This window comes from Phalaenopsis equestris, unplaced genomic scaffold (assembly GCF_001263595.1).
Source record: "Phalaenopsis equestris unplaced genomic scaffold, ASM126359v1 Scaffold000094, whole genome shotgun sequence".
Classification (NCBI taxonomy): domain Eukaryota; kingdom Viridiplantae; phylum Streptophyta; class Magnoliopsida; order Asparagales; family Orchidaceae; genus Phalaenopsis; species Phalaenopsis equestris.
Genome location: NW_018164536.1, coordinates 5,885,840 through 5,898,194, shown reverse-complemented (window position 1 = coordinate 5,898,194; position 12,355 = coordinate 5,885,840). Strand labels below are relative to the sequence as shown.

Here is a 12,355-nt window from a genome sequence, read left to right as displayed (position 1 = left end):
AGCTATTAATTAATTGATTGTAAACTCTAAACTCTATAATATCTTAAATCTCGTTTCTCCTCCATTTGCCTTGAATCCCTCGTTTAGGAGATGTTTAGCAGAATAATTTATGTAACATTTAAGCATGATTTAATCTAAATCCTTCCAAATAACTAAAAATGATAATTATAAAACATGTTGAAACTTAGTATCAAATATTTTTAAATTATATATGATATAAACTATCATGGAACTATCAACAAACGAGTTAATATCCAATTTAATAAAATATTATTTAAATAATATATAATATATCATATGAGCTATCATAGAGCTTAATAGCAAGAATTTAACAAATTACTTATTGAACAACAAATAAATTTGTTCGTGAACATAAACGAACAAGTTCGATTATACTCATATTTAATTCATTTTAACTTCAAAATTTTAAAAATTATTTAAATTTATTTATTTATTAATTTGAATAAATATGATCAGACTGTAATCAAGCCAAATTCGGATTATTCATGTCATTGTTTCGTTTACGGCCTACTTCCAAGCAACGGTCGAAAATCCACGAGTGCTTATGCCGCCGCGCCACAGTAATGCTCCACGTGTTCATCTTTACCAGGATCTCTGCCACGCGGCGAGTGCAGACGAGTCAACACTTCCATTGCAACATGGCGAGTTGGCGACTCACCCGCTCTCGCAATTTCCACACCTTCCCCGCTGTACAGCCCCGCAGAGCTCCTTCGATATAGGGTTTGTGGCCCGGGGTGCCGCCCTTCCCGCCGTTCTCCAGATTCCGGCCACCGCAGCCGCCTACATCCTCATTTAGATTCTCTGCTCTTCGACGCAGCTCACCAGTCTCTCCCCATGGAACCTCCCATCTCTGTCCGATATTCACTTCCGCTTCTTCAAGAACCCTATACAGTTTTCTCCACTGCCGCCCTCTCTTCATCTTTGGAAAACCACCTTTGCTCTTAGCATCGGCGAATGAATCGAGCTCGACAGCCTCCTCAGCTAAGGTAACGAGACCCGCACCTCATCATATCCCCTTCTCCCGGTCTTCTTTCATCTCGATGCATTCTAGGGATTCAAGTTTCAAGAATGGGATTCTCTGACTGCCAAGTTTGCTGGAGCCGCTAATGTCCCGTTCCTTCTCCTCCAGCTCCCCCAAATCATTCTTAACTATCGCAATCTCTTATCCGGAGACAAGATCGCGCTCTTCGCCGTCCCTTGGCTGGTGAGTGTTAGATCACCTTGTTGAGATCGTGCTTCCTATCATGCGAGGGATTTCTCTCAAGGATCTGCGAAATGCGACAGGGGATGCTCACGGGCTTGTTGGGGAATCTTTCATTGTTGTCCTACTTTGCTAAGAAAAGGGAGACGGAGGCGGTAATCGTCCAAACCCTAGGAGTTTTGTCGACTTACGTCGTCATCGTGCAGCTTGCCATGGCTGAGGCCATGCCCCAGCTGCAGTTCGCGGCGACATCTGTGGTGGTTGCTTCTGGTCTGGTCATTAACTTTTTGAATTACTTTGGTTGGATTCATAAAAGGGTTTGGATGCTCTGGGAAGATTTCATTACAGTTGGAGGTCTCTCTGTTCTCCCTCAGGTCAATTTACTGCCAGCTTTGTGTTTGGTTGGATTTTTTAGGGTTTTCAAGTATAATGTGCTGATAATCTCAGAACTGTTTTTATCTAAAATGGATCTTTAGGTGATGTGGTCGACATTTGTTCCTTTCGTTCCGAATAGCATGTTGCCTGGTATCATCTCCTTTGCAGTGGCCCTTGTCGCCGTTGTATTGGTATGTTCTACAATTAGTTACCTTTATTGGTATTAGGAGTGCTCTCCATTTCATGAATGATAAAGGTCCAGGCCATAAAATTTTTAGCTTCAGTTTGATTTTCTCTTTGGTTTTCTAATCCTTAATTTGTTCATATGTGATCTTTTGTTGGCGTTTAGTCATTATTCTATTAATATAGCTTTCATATGTGCCCTGAATCGATTTATATTCTGCTACTGATATGTGATAGTTGTTGTGAACTATAGACCATACAGTTGATGTGATATATATATAAATCAAATAGGAATCAAATAGAAGAACGATCGACGAAGCGAAAAATAGAACAAGAAAAATCACACCAGAAAAGAACACACAGATTTATGTAGTTCGACAAATTGCTTATGTCCACGAAGTTACAAAGGATTTTACTATTTGAGGAATTTACATCAATCGATCACCTCGACTTACAAGAGGAATCTCCCACTTCATTGTTTTTTCTTCTTCTGTCTTTTTTTTTTTCTCTCTCTATATTGAGATACACTGAATAAGATAAACTTACAAGAGATATAAATAAAATTTCTTTTCAGCTACAAGCCTCCAAAAAGAAGTCAAGCGAGAACAATCTTCTTCTTTCTTTCTTCTTCCTTCACCGCAAGGAACTATTGCTTGCACTTTCCTTCATCTCGAGGAAGCCCGAAGAAGAACACCAACCGTGACTTCATATTCTGAACGATAACCGTCTCTTTTTATCGTGAAACTGGAGGCGGGAACAGTTAGGGAGAGGCGAGAGCGGGTGCTGGCGAACGGGAGTCGCGACTGCTCTCGATCGAGGGAGCGATGGCACCGATTCGTGAAACGGGAAGGGGGCGGGAGAAATCGCAACAGAGTGCGGGAGCGGGGAGGGTGGACCGGGCTCCATCTCAACAATAGTTGTTACTTGTACTCTTTAAGAAAACTTCATTCAGTTCAATTCATGGTTAATTAACACCCTGCTGTCTTATGGTGGCAAAAAAAACAATCTTACCATGCAATAGGTGTGCTAACAAGTACTATTTGGTAACATCTACCTATCCATGCTCAAATTATCATGTTTTATACACTTATTCAAACTCGGGGCATGCTTTTTCTCTAACATTCCCATTTTCTTTAGTGTATTTTTCTTGAAGATGCCTGAATCCTTAAGAAAACAGGTTCAAATTTTTGGGAAAAACCTTGCACATGAAAGCAATACTATACAAAGATGAACATAATCTATAACAAAAACACTAGAAAAATGTGCACAAGGATTTACATGGCTTGTTAGTTTCTTTACTTCCACGTGTGCACTGAAAAATGTATATATATTAGTTCAAATATGTGTATGTGTATGAGAAATATTTTTGCTCGTTAAGATGTTATCCTCACATTCTTTCTCAAATCTTTTTCGTCTTATTTTTCTTTCATCTTTCTATTGCTTTTCGTCCTCTACATTCTTTTTAATCACATCTTCTTGTCCCTTCACTTCTCTTCCAATATAGCAAGACAAATTCTAAGTAGACCCCAAAAGGAGTCAATGTAATAAAATAGTATCCAAGGTAAAACAAGGCAAATTAATATATTGAGATATATGCATTCATACATCTTTGTTTTTCTATTTTCAAACAAAAACACTCGCTACACATGGCTTCTTCTCTGTCGCTGGTTAGCCCACTTGATTTAACACAAACCTCCTCGCTGACCTACATCAACTTAAATTTTCCCGTTGACCTCTAAGTTGGCTTCACTGATTAGAAGCTGATATGATGTCTATTTTCATTAACATTATCAATCACTTCACTAGCAAATTCTCAGTCGTTCTTGTCATAGTTAACAAACTTTTATTTGAGAAGGTGATCTTCTTTAAAATATGAATGATACTACCTGACCTTAATGACAAAAAAATTTGAACTTAGAAGTTTGTCGCTTGGCCCAACCTATATCGACTACACCACCAAAGCACTGCTTCTAGTTAATTCCATGCATCTTATGATAACAGCCAACTAGTAGGAGTAGGCACTCACCTATCCTTGTCTGTTTCATAACGAGAGCTATCATTATCTTTAAAATCTTAAATAAAGGGCTCATGGGAGACCCAAGTCTCAATTTACTCAAACCCATATTTTGCAATTCTTATATGTACTCAATCGATGGTGGATAAAACTTGAGATTTATATGTCTTGATTTAGTTAACAAAGAATCACAATTTCCTATTATATATGTGTGTGTGTGTGTGTGTCTCTCTCTCTCTATATATATATACATACATGAAAGTGGTTATAAATAACACTTTCATGAAACCTAAAATAGTAAAGACAATTAAAAAAAATAATAGGAAAGGAAATATATAACATCTAATATCTTCAATTAATCAATTCATAGTAACTATTTGAAGATAAATGAAACAACATAAAATAGGAAGAAAATATATCTGATCCAAGAAAATAAACCAAAAATAAGAAAGAAAATAAAGTTATATTAGGAAATAAATTTAATTCTCATAACTTATAATATCAATAATTTATTTATTATTATAAGTTCTAACACTCCCCCTCAAGTCGAAAAATGGCTGAAAATCATGTTTTATTTGGATTTGAAAACATAAAACAATGGACGAGGAATATTCTGTGACGGTGAACTTGGAAATCTTCCCCATACTGCAATTTTTATTGATTGCAGTTCCTGTAATATCTCTAGGTAGACGGAAGACTCTTACAGGTAATGTTGTAAGGGAGTCTGCAGAGAAGTAGACAACCTGCAAGAAAAACTAACTTCTAGTTGACTGTGGTCTTTGATTGCAGTTCACATAGTGTCTGTAGGTAGGTAGAAGACTTTTACAAGTATGCTACAGAGGAGTTTGCAGGGAATGATTAGACAACCTGTAGGAAAAACTGACTTCTAGTTACTGTGGTTATCTTTGACTGTAGTGTCTGTAGGTAGGCTGAAGACTCCTACAGGTAATGCAGTAGGGGAGTTTAAAGGGAAGTAGACGACCAACAGGAGAACCTGCAGGGTATGGCCCATAGAAAAATAAAGAAAAAACTACGGAAGTAGACCTTGTTGCGGAAAAGGATCCAAAGGTAAGTCTGTAGCAAGAAAAGCTCCAGAGAAGGGCATGCTGCTGGAAAAGTTCCGGAGAAAGGCTTGTTGCAGAAAAGATTCAGGAGGAGAGACTTTTGCAAGAAAAAGCTCTAGAGGAGATGCAGAAAAAGCTTCGAAGGAGGGTCTGTTGTAGAAAAAGCTTCAGAGAAAAGTCTGTTTTGGAGGAGGCCTGGTAGAGGAAAAACTCTTGAGGGTATACTACAGGGTTTGGAGGAGGCCTGGTAGAGGAAAAACTCTTGAGGAGGGTATACTACAGGACTTGAGGGTATACTACAGGGAGTATGGGAACTGAAGGAATCTTCATATGGGCAAGGAGGCCTGCAGGCGAGGTTTCATGGGAGTTAGATCTCACCGGGATGTCAAAGTTTTGAAAAAATAGACTGAATTCTGATTAGACTCGATGCATTTTCCCTTTGCTTTCATTCCATTAAATAATAATCTTACAATCTATTTTAGGTACAAAATATTTTATATTATTTTATTTCCTATTTGTATGTTAACTATGTCTAATATCAATACATATTCCTAATCTAAATATTCATTTAAAAGAGAAATAAATCAGAATAAAGATATTAGAAATAATTTAAATAAGGAAGCTCCTAATTATAGAAAATTTCTAATTTAGCTGTCTGATTTTCGTCATTCCTGATTGACATCCCCCTCAAATTGATGTTGACTGATCAGGAAGCATCAATTTGCCAACAAAAAACTGATAACACTATCGGGACCAAAATTTCTCAAGCCATGAGTGCCGAAGCCGAAAGCGCCTAAGCCGAGAATGTTGAGCCTTAGAGCGTCGAAGTCTTAGAGTGTCGAAGCCTAAGAGTGTCGAAGCCGAGAATATTGAAGCCTCAGGGAGAACTCATGAACCATATATGATTCGAGCAAAGAAAAGCAAGAAATCATTTATCATTGTCGCCCAAAAATTCAAATCATAGCCACAAGAAGGATCTGATTTCAGTTACACAATCTAGATGCTATCGATCATAGCCTACAAGTAGGATCCACGTCCTGATCCAAACGCTACACTACATAGCCCACAAATAGGATCCAGTTACATGGTCCAAATGCTATTGATCATAACCTACAGGTAGGATCTGCGTCCTATTATATGATCCAAATGCTATTGATTCTTCCTACGACGATGAGGACGATTTGTTCCCTGATTTTCACACCAAAAGTGTTGAAGCTAAGATGCTGAAGCCGTGAGTGCCAGTGAAATCAAGTTTATGGTGTTCATCATACCCGTAATGTTGAGGTGCAAAATAATTCTCATAGAACTCGCTAAGAAGATCTTCTTTTGGTTCACTAAATTTTGCCTGGTGCCTGAGAGACCATTCATTTTCTCCCCAAATAAGGTTATCTCCTAACAAGGAATCATAGAACTCCGACATATGATTGTCTTTCTGGAAGAGATCTTCAGGTAGAGAGAAGTCGAAAAGAGGGCTGCGGTAATTAGGGCAATGCATGTAAGCGAAATTGCTCATAGTTTTGGAGAGATTGTCGCCGCTATTCCCAATGCCGCCCTAAGCTTGATAGCAAACCGGAAGGCCACTGAACGGCGACGCCAGATTCAATGTCTTCGTCGCGGGAGAGCATCGGAGGTCACTGCGACTTGCCGTGGCAGCGGTAGCAGCGGGAAAAGGAATAATGAAGATATAATTAGGCAAGGAAGGGTTTGCAGAGGGATCCTCAGGCGATGAGATATCAAAGTCAGAGACACATAAATTGCACCAAAGGTTCTCTCCTGAGGTGACTACCTGGAGCCCAAAGCTTACACAACCAACCACGGTCGCCTCTCGAGGCCCAAACAAACAGACGAACAGTCCAGACGAACTTGCCGAAGCAGTCGAGCGGCGTAGTCGAAGCAGATGAGAGTTTTGGACAAAGCAGCCGAGCGAGAATCAAATAGTTCTTCCCTTCCCGTCCCGCAAGAATGCCAGTGTGAAGAGAGTCTTGACGGTCCTCCAATGATTATCGGTGGTTAAGATAATAATTTGGCTCTGATACCATCTCAAAGTTTTGAAAAAAATAGGTTGAATTCTGAATAGGCTCGATGTATTTTCTCTTTGCTTTCATTCCATTAAATAATAATATTACAATCTATTTTAGCTACAAAATATTTTGTATAATCTATTTTAGGTAACTTAATAATACATATTCTTAATCTAAATATTAATCTAAAAGGGAAATAAATCAGAATGAATATATTAGAAATAATTTAAATAAGGAAGCTTCTAATTATAAAAAACTAATTTAGCTGTCTGATTTCCGTCCTTCCTGATTGACATGGGAGGCTTGTTAATAGATCTAAAAGGAGAAGGGTCTCTGCAAGGAGGAGAGTTGGCCGACATGAGAGAGACCGTTAGCTTGAAAGGCTGTAGTAGGAGAGAATTTCGGCGGCGGGAAACGTTGCAGGAGAGAATTTCGGCGACGAGAAAGGTTGCAGGAGGAAATTCCAGTGACGGGGCTTACAGGGTAAGGAAGTTTCCAATGGGAAAACTAGAAAGGGGAGGCGGAAGAAGGGTTTGCAACACGACAATGGTTGTCGGTTGCATGAAATAGGAAGTTTTCAGCGGCAGGAGACTCTAGGATTTGTTTCAAGGCTCTGATACCATATTAAAAGTCCGAATAATGAAGAAAAAACCAGAATTTTCATTGATATTAAGGGGTTATAAATGACCCTTACATGAATCCTAGAATAGGAAAGACAAAAAAAATATATATATACTAGGAAATAAAAGATATAACACCTAATATCTCCAATTAATCAATTCATATTTGATTAATTGGAGATAAAGGAAACAACATAAAATAGGAAATGAAATAAATCTAAGCCAAGAAAATAAATCTAAAATAAGAAAGGAAATAATGTTATATTAGGAAATCACACACACACACACAGAGATATATATATATATATATATATATGGGATTTATTTTCACTTTGAAATCAGTGGTTATGTAGCAGTTATCTTATTTGGATGCTAAATTTTTTTATGCCATCTTGAAAAAGTTATATTTATGTATGGAAATCCCCCCTTTAATCATATGTGGGTTTTGACTGAGATTTTGCACTACTTTAATCTATTTTATTAATTGTAAAATTTTCAGATTCATTTACAACAACCTTTACTTTTCCACCACATTTCTATCTGATCTTCAAATTCTGTTTGTCCCAAATTACATTTCAATCCTTTCGTAGCTCACACGTTATAAGGTATTTATTGTGCTTTACTTTTTGTGGTTTACCAGCCTTTATTGGCGATCAATAATGCAAGGAAGAAGAAAATATCTGTGCACATCGAATAGACATCCAAAAACCTTTAAATGAAAAGCTGACTTTTTAACCAATTCACAATGCTTCATATATCTTTTAAGCTAAATGAACTGAGGATCCTTTGTTGATCATATGTTACTCTCAACATATGCCGCTAAATCCATTCAAAAGCAACAAGTTCTTATTTTTTTTGTGTGGAACCTCCTCTTATTCATCCTACAAAGAACTGAAAATAAAACTACTCAAAAATACTCTTAAATCCATTCAAAAACAATAACTTTCAAAATTGAAAGCAATTTAGTATCCTTTTATCCCTGAAAAATAATGAAGAGCTCGGTCTAGCTTGCTTTTTCTATCGCAGGGTTAGTGTTCTTCCTAGTGATTTTCAGTGTTTGTTTTTTATTGCAAAACTTGTATTGTTTAAGCAACTGCATGTTTAAGTGAACTAGCAGTAAACTTACAATTCATATTAGGGGCATTTACATACATACCATCCTACCATCCATACCATCCAATTCTTATGTATTTACATATGTAACACCTAAACTTTGCTTTTTACAGTCATACCATTCGAATCTTTCATATCACATCTAAAATATCACTTTCTTTAACTTTTAGAAAATGAAATAGACCTCATCATGCATAGGTAAGGTGACATGCTTGACTTTTAGGTTTTAAATATGTAAATACATAGTAAATAACTGGTATGAAATATAAATCTTCCTTTTTTTAAAAAAACTGTTAATTGATTCTTCTCAATGGTGACATCTTATGGAATTAGATATTAAATTTGAAAGAATAGTTGTCATTAGCTCTAAATATACTTTTAGTCAACAGATATGGTACTTTTAGCCTTTTACCGTTTGGAAATTTTCTTTTTTGTTTTTTTTAACGTGTTGGACCTATGATCTGCAGGCACGTGCTGGAAAACTATCTGATAAAGGAACAAAATTTGTAAGGTCAACATCTGGCTGGACTGCTACTCTGCTCTTCATGTGGATGCCTGTCGCACAAATGGTTAGCATACTTGATTCTAATTGTTCATGTATACTCAAGAGTGTACTTGGTATATTCAACTCTTAGGGGCTATTTGGTAGCAGATTTAGCGGAGTTAATAAATCATGTAAATCCAGATTTATTGAATCCTGCCAGCACCAGAATTTAGTAAATTGGGGATTTAAGGCAAAACTGAGAAGAAATTGACAAGAAATAGGATTTACTAAATCTAGGATTTAAAATTTGTCTCTTGGCAAGATTTTAAGTTAGATCTGACTTAAATCTGTTACCAAATAGCCCTTTAAACTAAATTTTATCATGCTCAGTGGACCAACTATCTGAATCCGGAAAACATCAGAGGCTTATCAGCTTTCTCAATGTTGCTTGCAATGCTTGGAAATGGCCTATTGGTTCCACGTGCTCTATTCATCCGTGATTTAATGTGGTATTTAATCTTTCCTCCTTTCTTGATTTCCATCGATCTAATTTCTCTTAAATGTAGTGTCATTAGTACAGTATTTCTTTTCACACAAAAGAAGATAGAATATTAAGAATATGAAATTTCTAGACTTTGGGGGTGTTTGGGTGCACGTAAGATTTAGGTTAAGTAGGTAAAGGCAGTGATGGTGTCATAAACCTATGCATTTAAATGTGTATTTTACTTTTAACAAAGTTAGTGATAGTTGTGTTTTTGATATGATGATAACCATTTGAGTGGTTTGCATGTAAATATGAAGGTTTATGTTTTAAATGTGTATATACATAAGAATCGTATGACATGTATATAAATGTCCAAAAAAACATGCAAAATATGCACGGAACAAATATGTTTTTAGAATGAAAGCCGAAAAGAAATAAAATATAAAAAACAAAAGTGATCACTAGCAAACCTCTAGAAATTTGTAATCGAGAAAAAGTTGACCGACACCCCTTCATGTATCTGCATGCATGCAATTGCATATGTATCAATGTACATATGTGTACACGCAAACACATATATTTACACACACATATAGATATAGATATATATCTATACGTACATATAAACACACACACACACACATGAATGCAAATAATTTTTGTCATTATACCTTAAGTTTGCTTTAGTATATATATACATATGCATATGTATACACATATATTGATATATACCTTGTGTTTGCTTTAGTATATATATACGCATGCATATGTATATGCATATATTGATATATACAAATGTGTATTTCACTTTTAACAAAGGTAGTGTTGTTGTTTTTGATGTGATGATAAAGTTTTGAGTGGTTTGCATGTAAATATGAATATTTTAATGTGTAAATACATAGTAAAATTGTATGATATGTATATAAACACTAAAAAAAAAGAAGGAAAAAATATATTATTCATTACACCTTATGTTGGCATTTTATTTACCTCATTCTTAGCTTTAGGATATATTGATTTTGATCAGACCATAGATATTTCTATCTTGTGGACATATAAATATAACTGCAGGTTCACTGGTTCATCTTGGGGGTCCTTTCTGCAGGGGTGGGGAAATCTGCTCTGCATGTTCATGTAAGGTTTTGTATATGCTTCATTTGTTGGCATTTTGGATGAATTTTCTAACTTGATTCTGATTCCTTTTTCTGCTCTCAACTTCCCAACCCAGATTTAACAGCATTAGCAGGACATTTTTTCTGGCTTCAACTCTTGGCTACTTTGCTTGGCTAGGTCTTGTTGTCTACCCCTTTACATTTTAAATGCTATATTTAGATCATACATACCTCACAATTCTTATGTATGTACACATCTAGCATCCAAATTTTAATATTTACTTCCACACTTCCAGTGCCTAGCGGGGACAGTAGGGTTGTCAAAAAAGCTCATTGTTCGTGAACAACTCATGTTCGGCTCGTTCGTTAAGTAAACGAGCCGAACACGAACAAGTTCTTAAAGCTCGAATTATAAACGAGCCGAACACGAACAATTCTTTGTTCGCTCGTGTTCGACTCGTTGTAGCTCGAAATAAAAAAAAATTATATAATTATTTATATAATAATATATTACACATATTATTTATATTATAATATATATTATATATATTTATATTTATGTTTAAACCGTAACTGCTCTTGTGGTAATGTGGGTTATGTGCCTCATTTTGCATATATTTGATCCATGTTCGAATCCATCACTCTACATATATTTTTTGAGTTTAACGAGACAATTTCGAGCCGAACACGAACACACTGTTCACGAGCCGGTTTCAAACACGAGCCGGTTTAACACAAACAATTTCAAACGAGCCGAACACGAGCCGAGCCTGAGCACGCTGGGCTCGTTTACAACCTTATCGGACAATAAACTAAATCCAGTTGAGATTATTAGATTATCTTTTTTATCAAAACTTGCTATTTACAAATCAACCACCCTCTTTCATGCATTTTTCATATTCCCTCAAATATCAAATTCATGCTAAGACCCGAACCTTTGTTTTTCATTTTTATCAAATTCTCAATATTCCCTCAATGGTTAATTTATAAATATCAATATTTTTGGTGGTTTGTATGTAATTATCCATACGAGAAATTTACGTATATAACACATTTCTATACCTAACCGACACCCAAAGTTTGATATTTACATTTTTACCCCATTGGTTTCATAAACTTATGCGTGAACAAGTGTATTTCACTTTTAAAAAGTTAGCGACCGTGATATTTTTCATGTGATGTTAAAGATTCGAGTGGTATGTTTGTAAATAAGAATGTTTGGGTGTTTGATATGTAAATACATAAGAATTGTGTGGTATGTGTGCAAAATGCCCAAAACTTTAAATAACATACTAATACTAATTCCCAAATTTTTTTTATAAATTTCAATTAGGATGGACTTTTTGGAGGGATTCAGTTGCTTATGCGCACAACTCACCAATGAAATCTTTAAAAGATCTAATTTTCAGGCCATGAAAGAATTCTTGGTTTTTGAGCCTCTGCTGCTATTTTCTGCTAGCATTTCACACCTGCAGCAGCTGAAGGCCATTCAACAGCAATCTTTCACAATTTGCAACGATTGATTTTATTTTGGAGGCATGTGGTTTCATTTGATTTCACGTGCTTACAAAATGTATTTTGGAAAATGAGTTATTAAATGATTGTAATGTAATGTTCTTCTGCCCAGATGTGATATTAATTTGTTACTTGCTCATTGGCATCT

At 36.0% G+C, this 12,355-nt stretch overlaps 1 protein-coding gene across 1 annotated transcript; it reads left to right on the top strand.

Moving 5' to 3' along the window:
• The first annotated feature begins 565 nt into the window (after positions 1 to 565).
• LOC110020187 (maltose excess protein 1-like, chloroplastic) lies at positions 566 to 12,355 on the top strand. The gene is made up of 10 exons (XM_020718193.1): positions 566 to 670; positions 741 to 1,007; positions 1,073 to 1,225; positions 1,306 to 1,596; positions 1,699 to 1,788; positions 9,080 to 9,181; positions 9,487 to 9,605; positions 10,652 to 10,714; positions 10,809 to 10,870; positions 12,026 to 12,355. The coding sequence occupies exons 1-10, from the start codon at positions 566 to 568 to the stop codon at positions 12,106 to 12,108; spliced, it is 1,335 nt and encodes a 444-aa protein (XP_020573852.1). The 3' UTR covers positions 12,109 to 12,355.

Bases quoted from the DNA above. Each gene is read 5' to 3' on its own strand.
- LOC110020187 (XM_020718193.1), top strand. From the start codon at position 566: ATGCCGCCGCGCCACAGTAATGCTCCACGTGTTCATCTTTACCAGGAT. The intron at 1,226-1,305 runs GTGAGTGTTAGA...GAAATGCGACAG, and splicing joins TCTTCGCCGTCCCTTGGCTG to GGGATGCTCACGGGCTTGTT. The intron at 9,182-9,486 runs GTTAGCATACTT...TATCATGCTCAG, and splicing joins GGATGCCTGTCGCACAAATG to TGGACCAACTATCTGAATCC.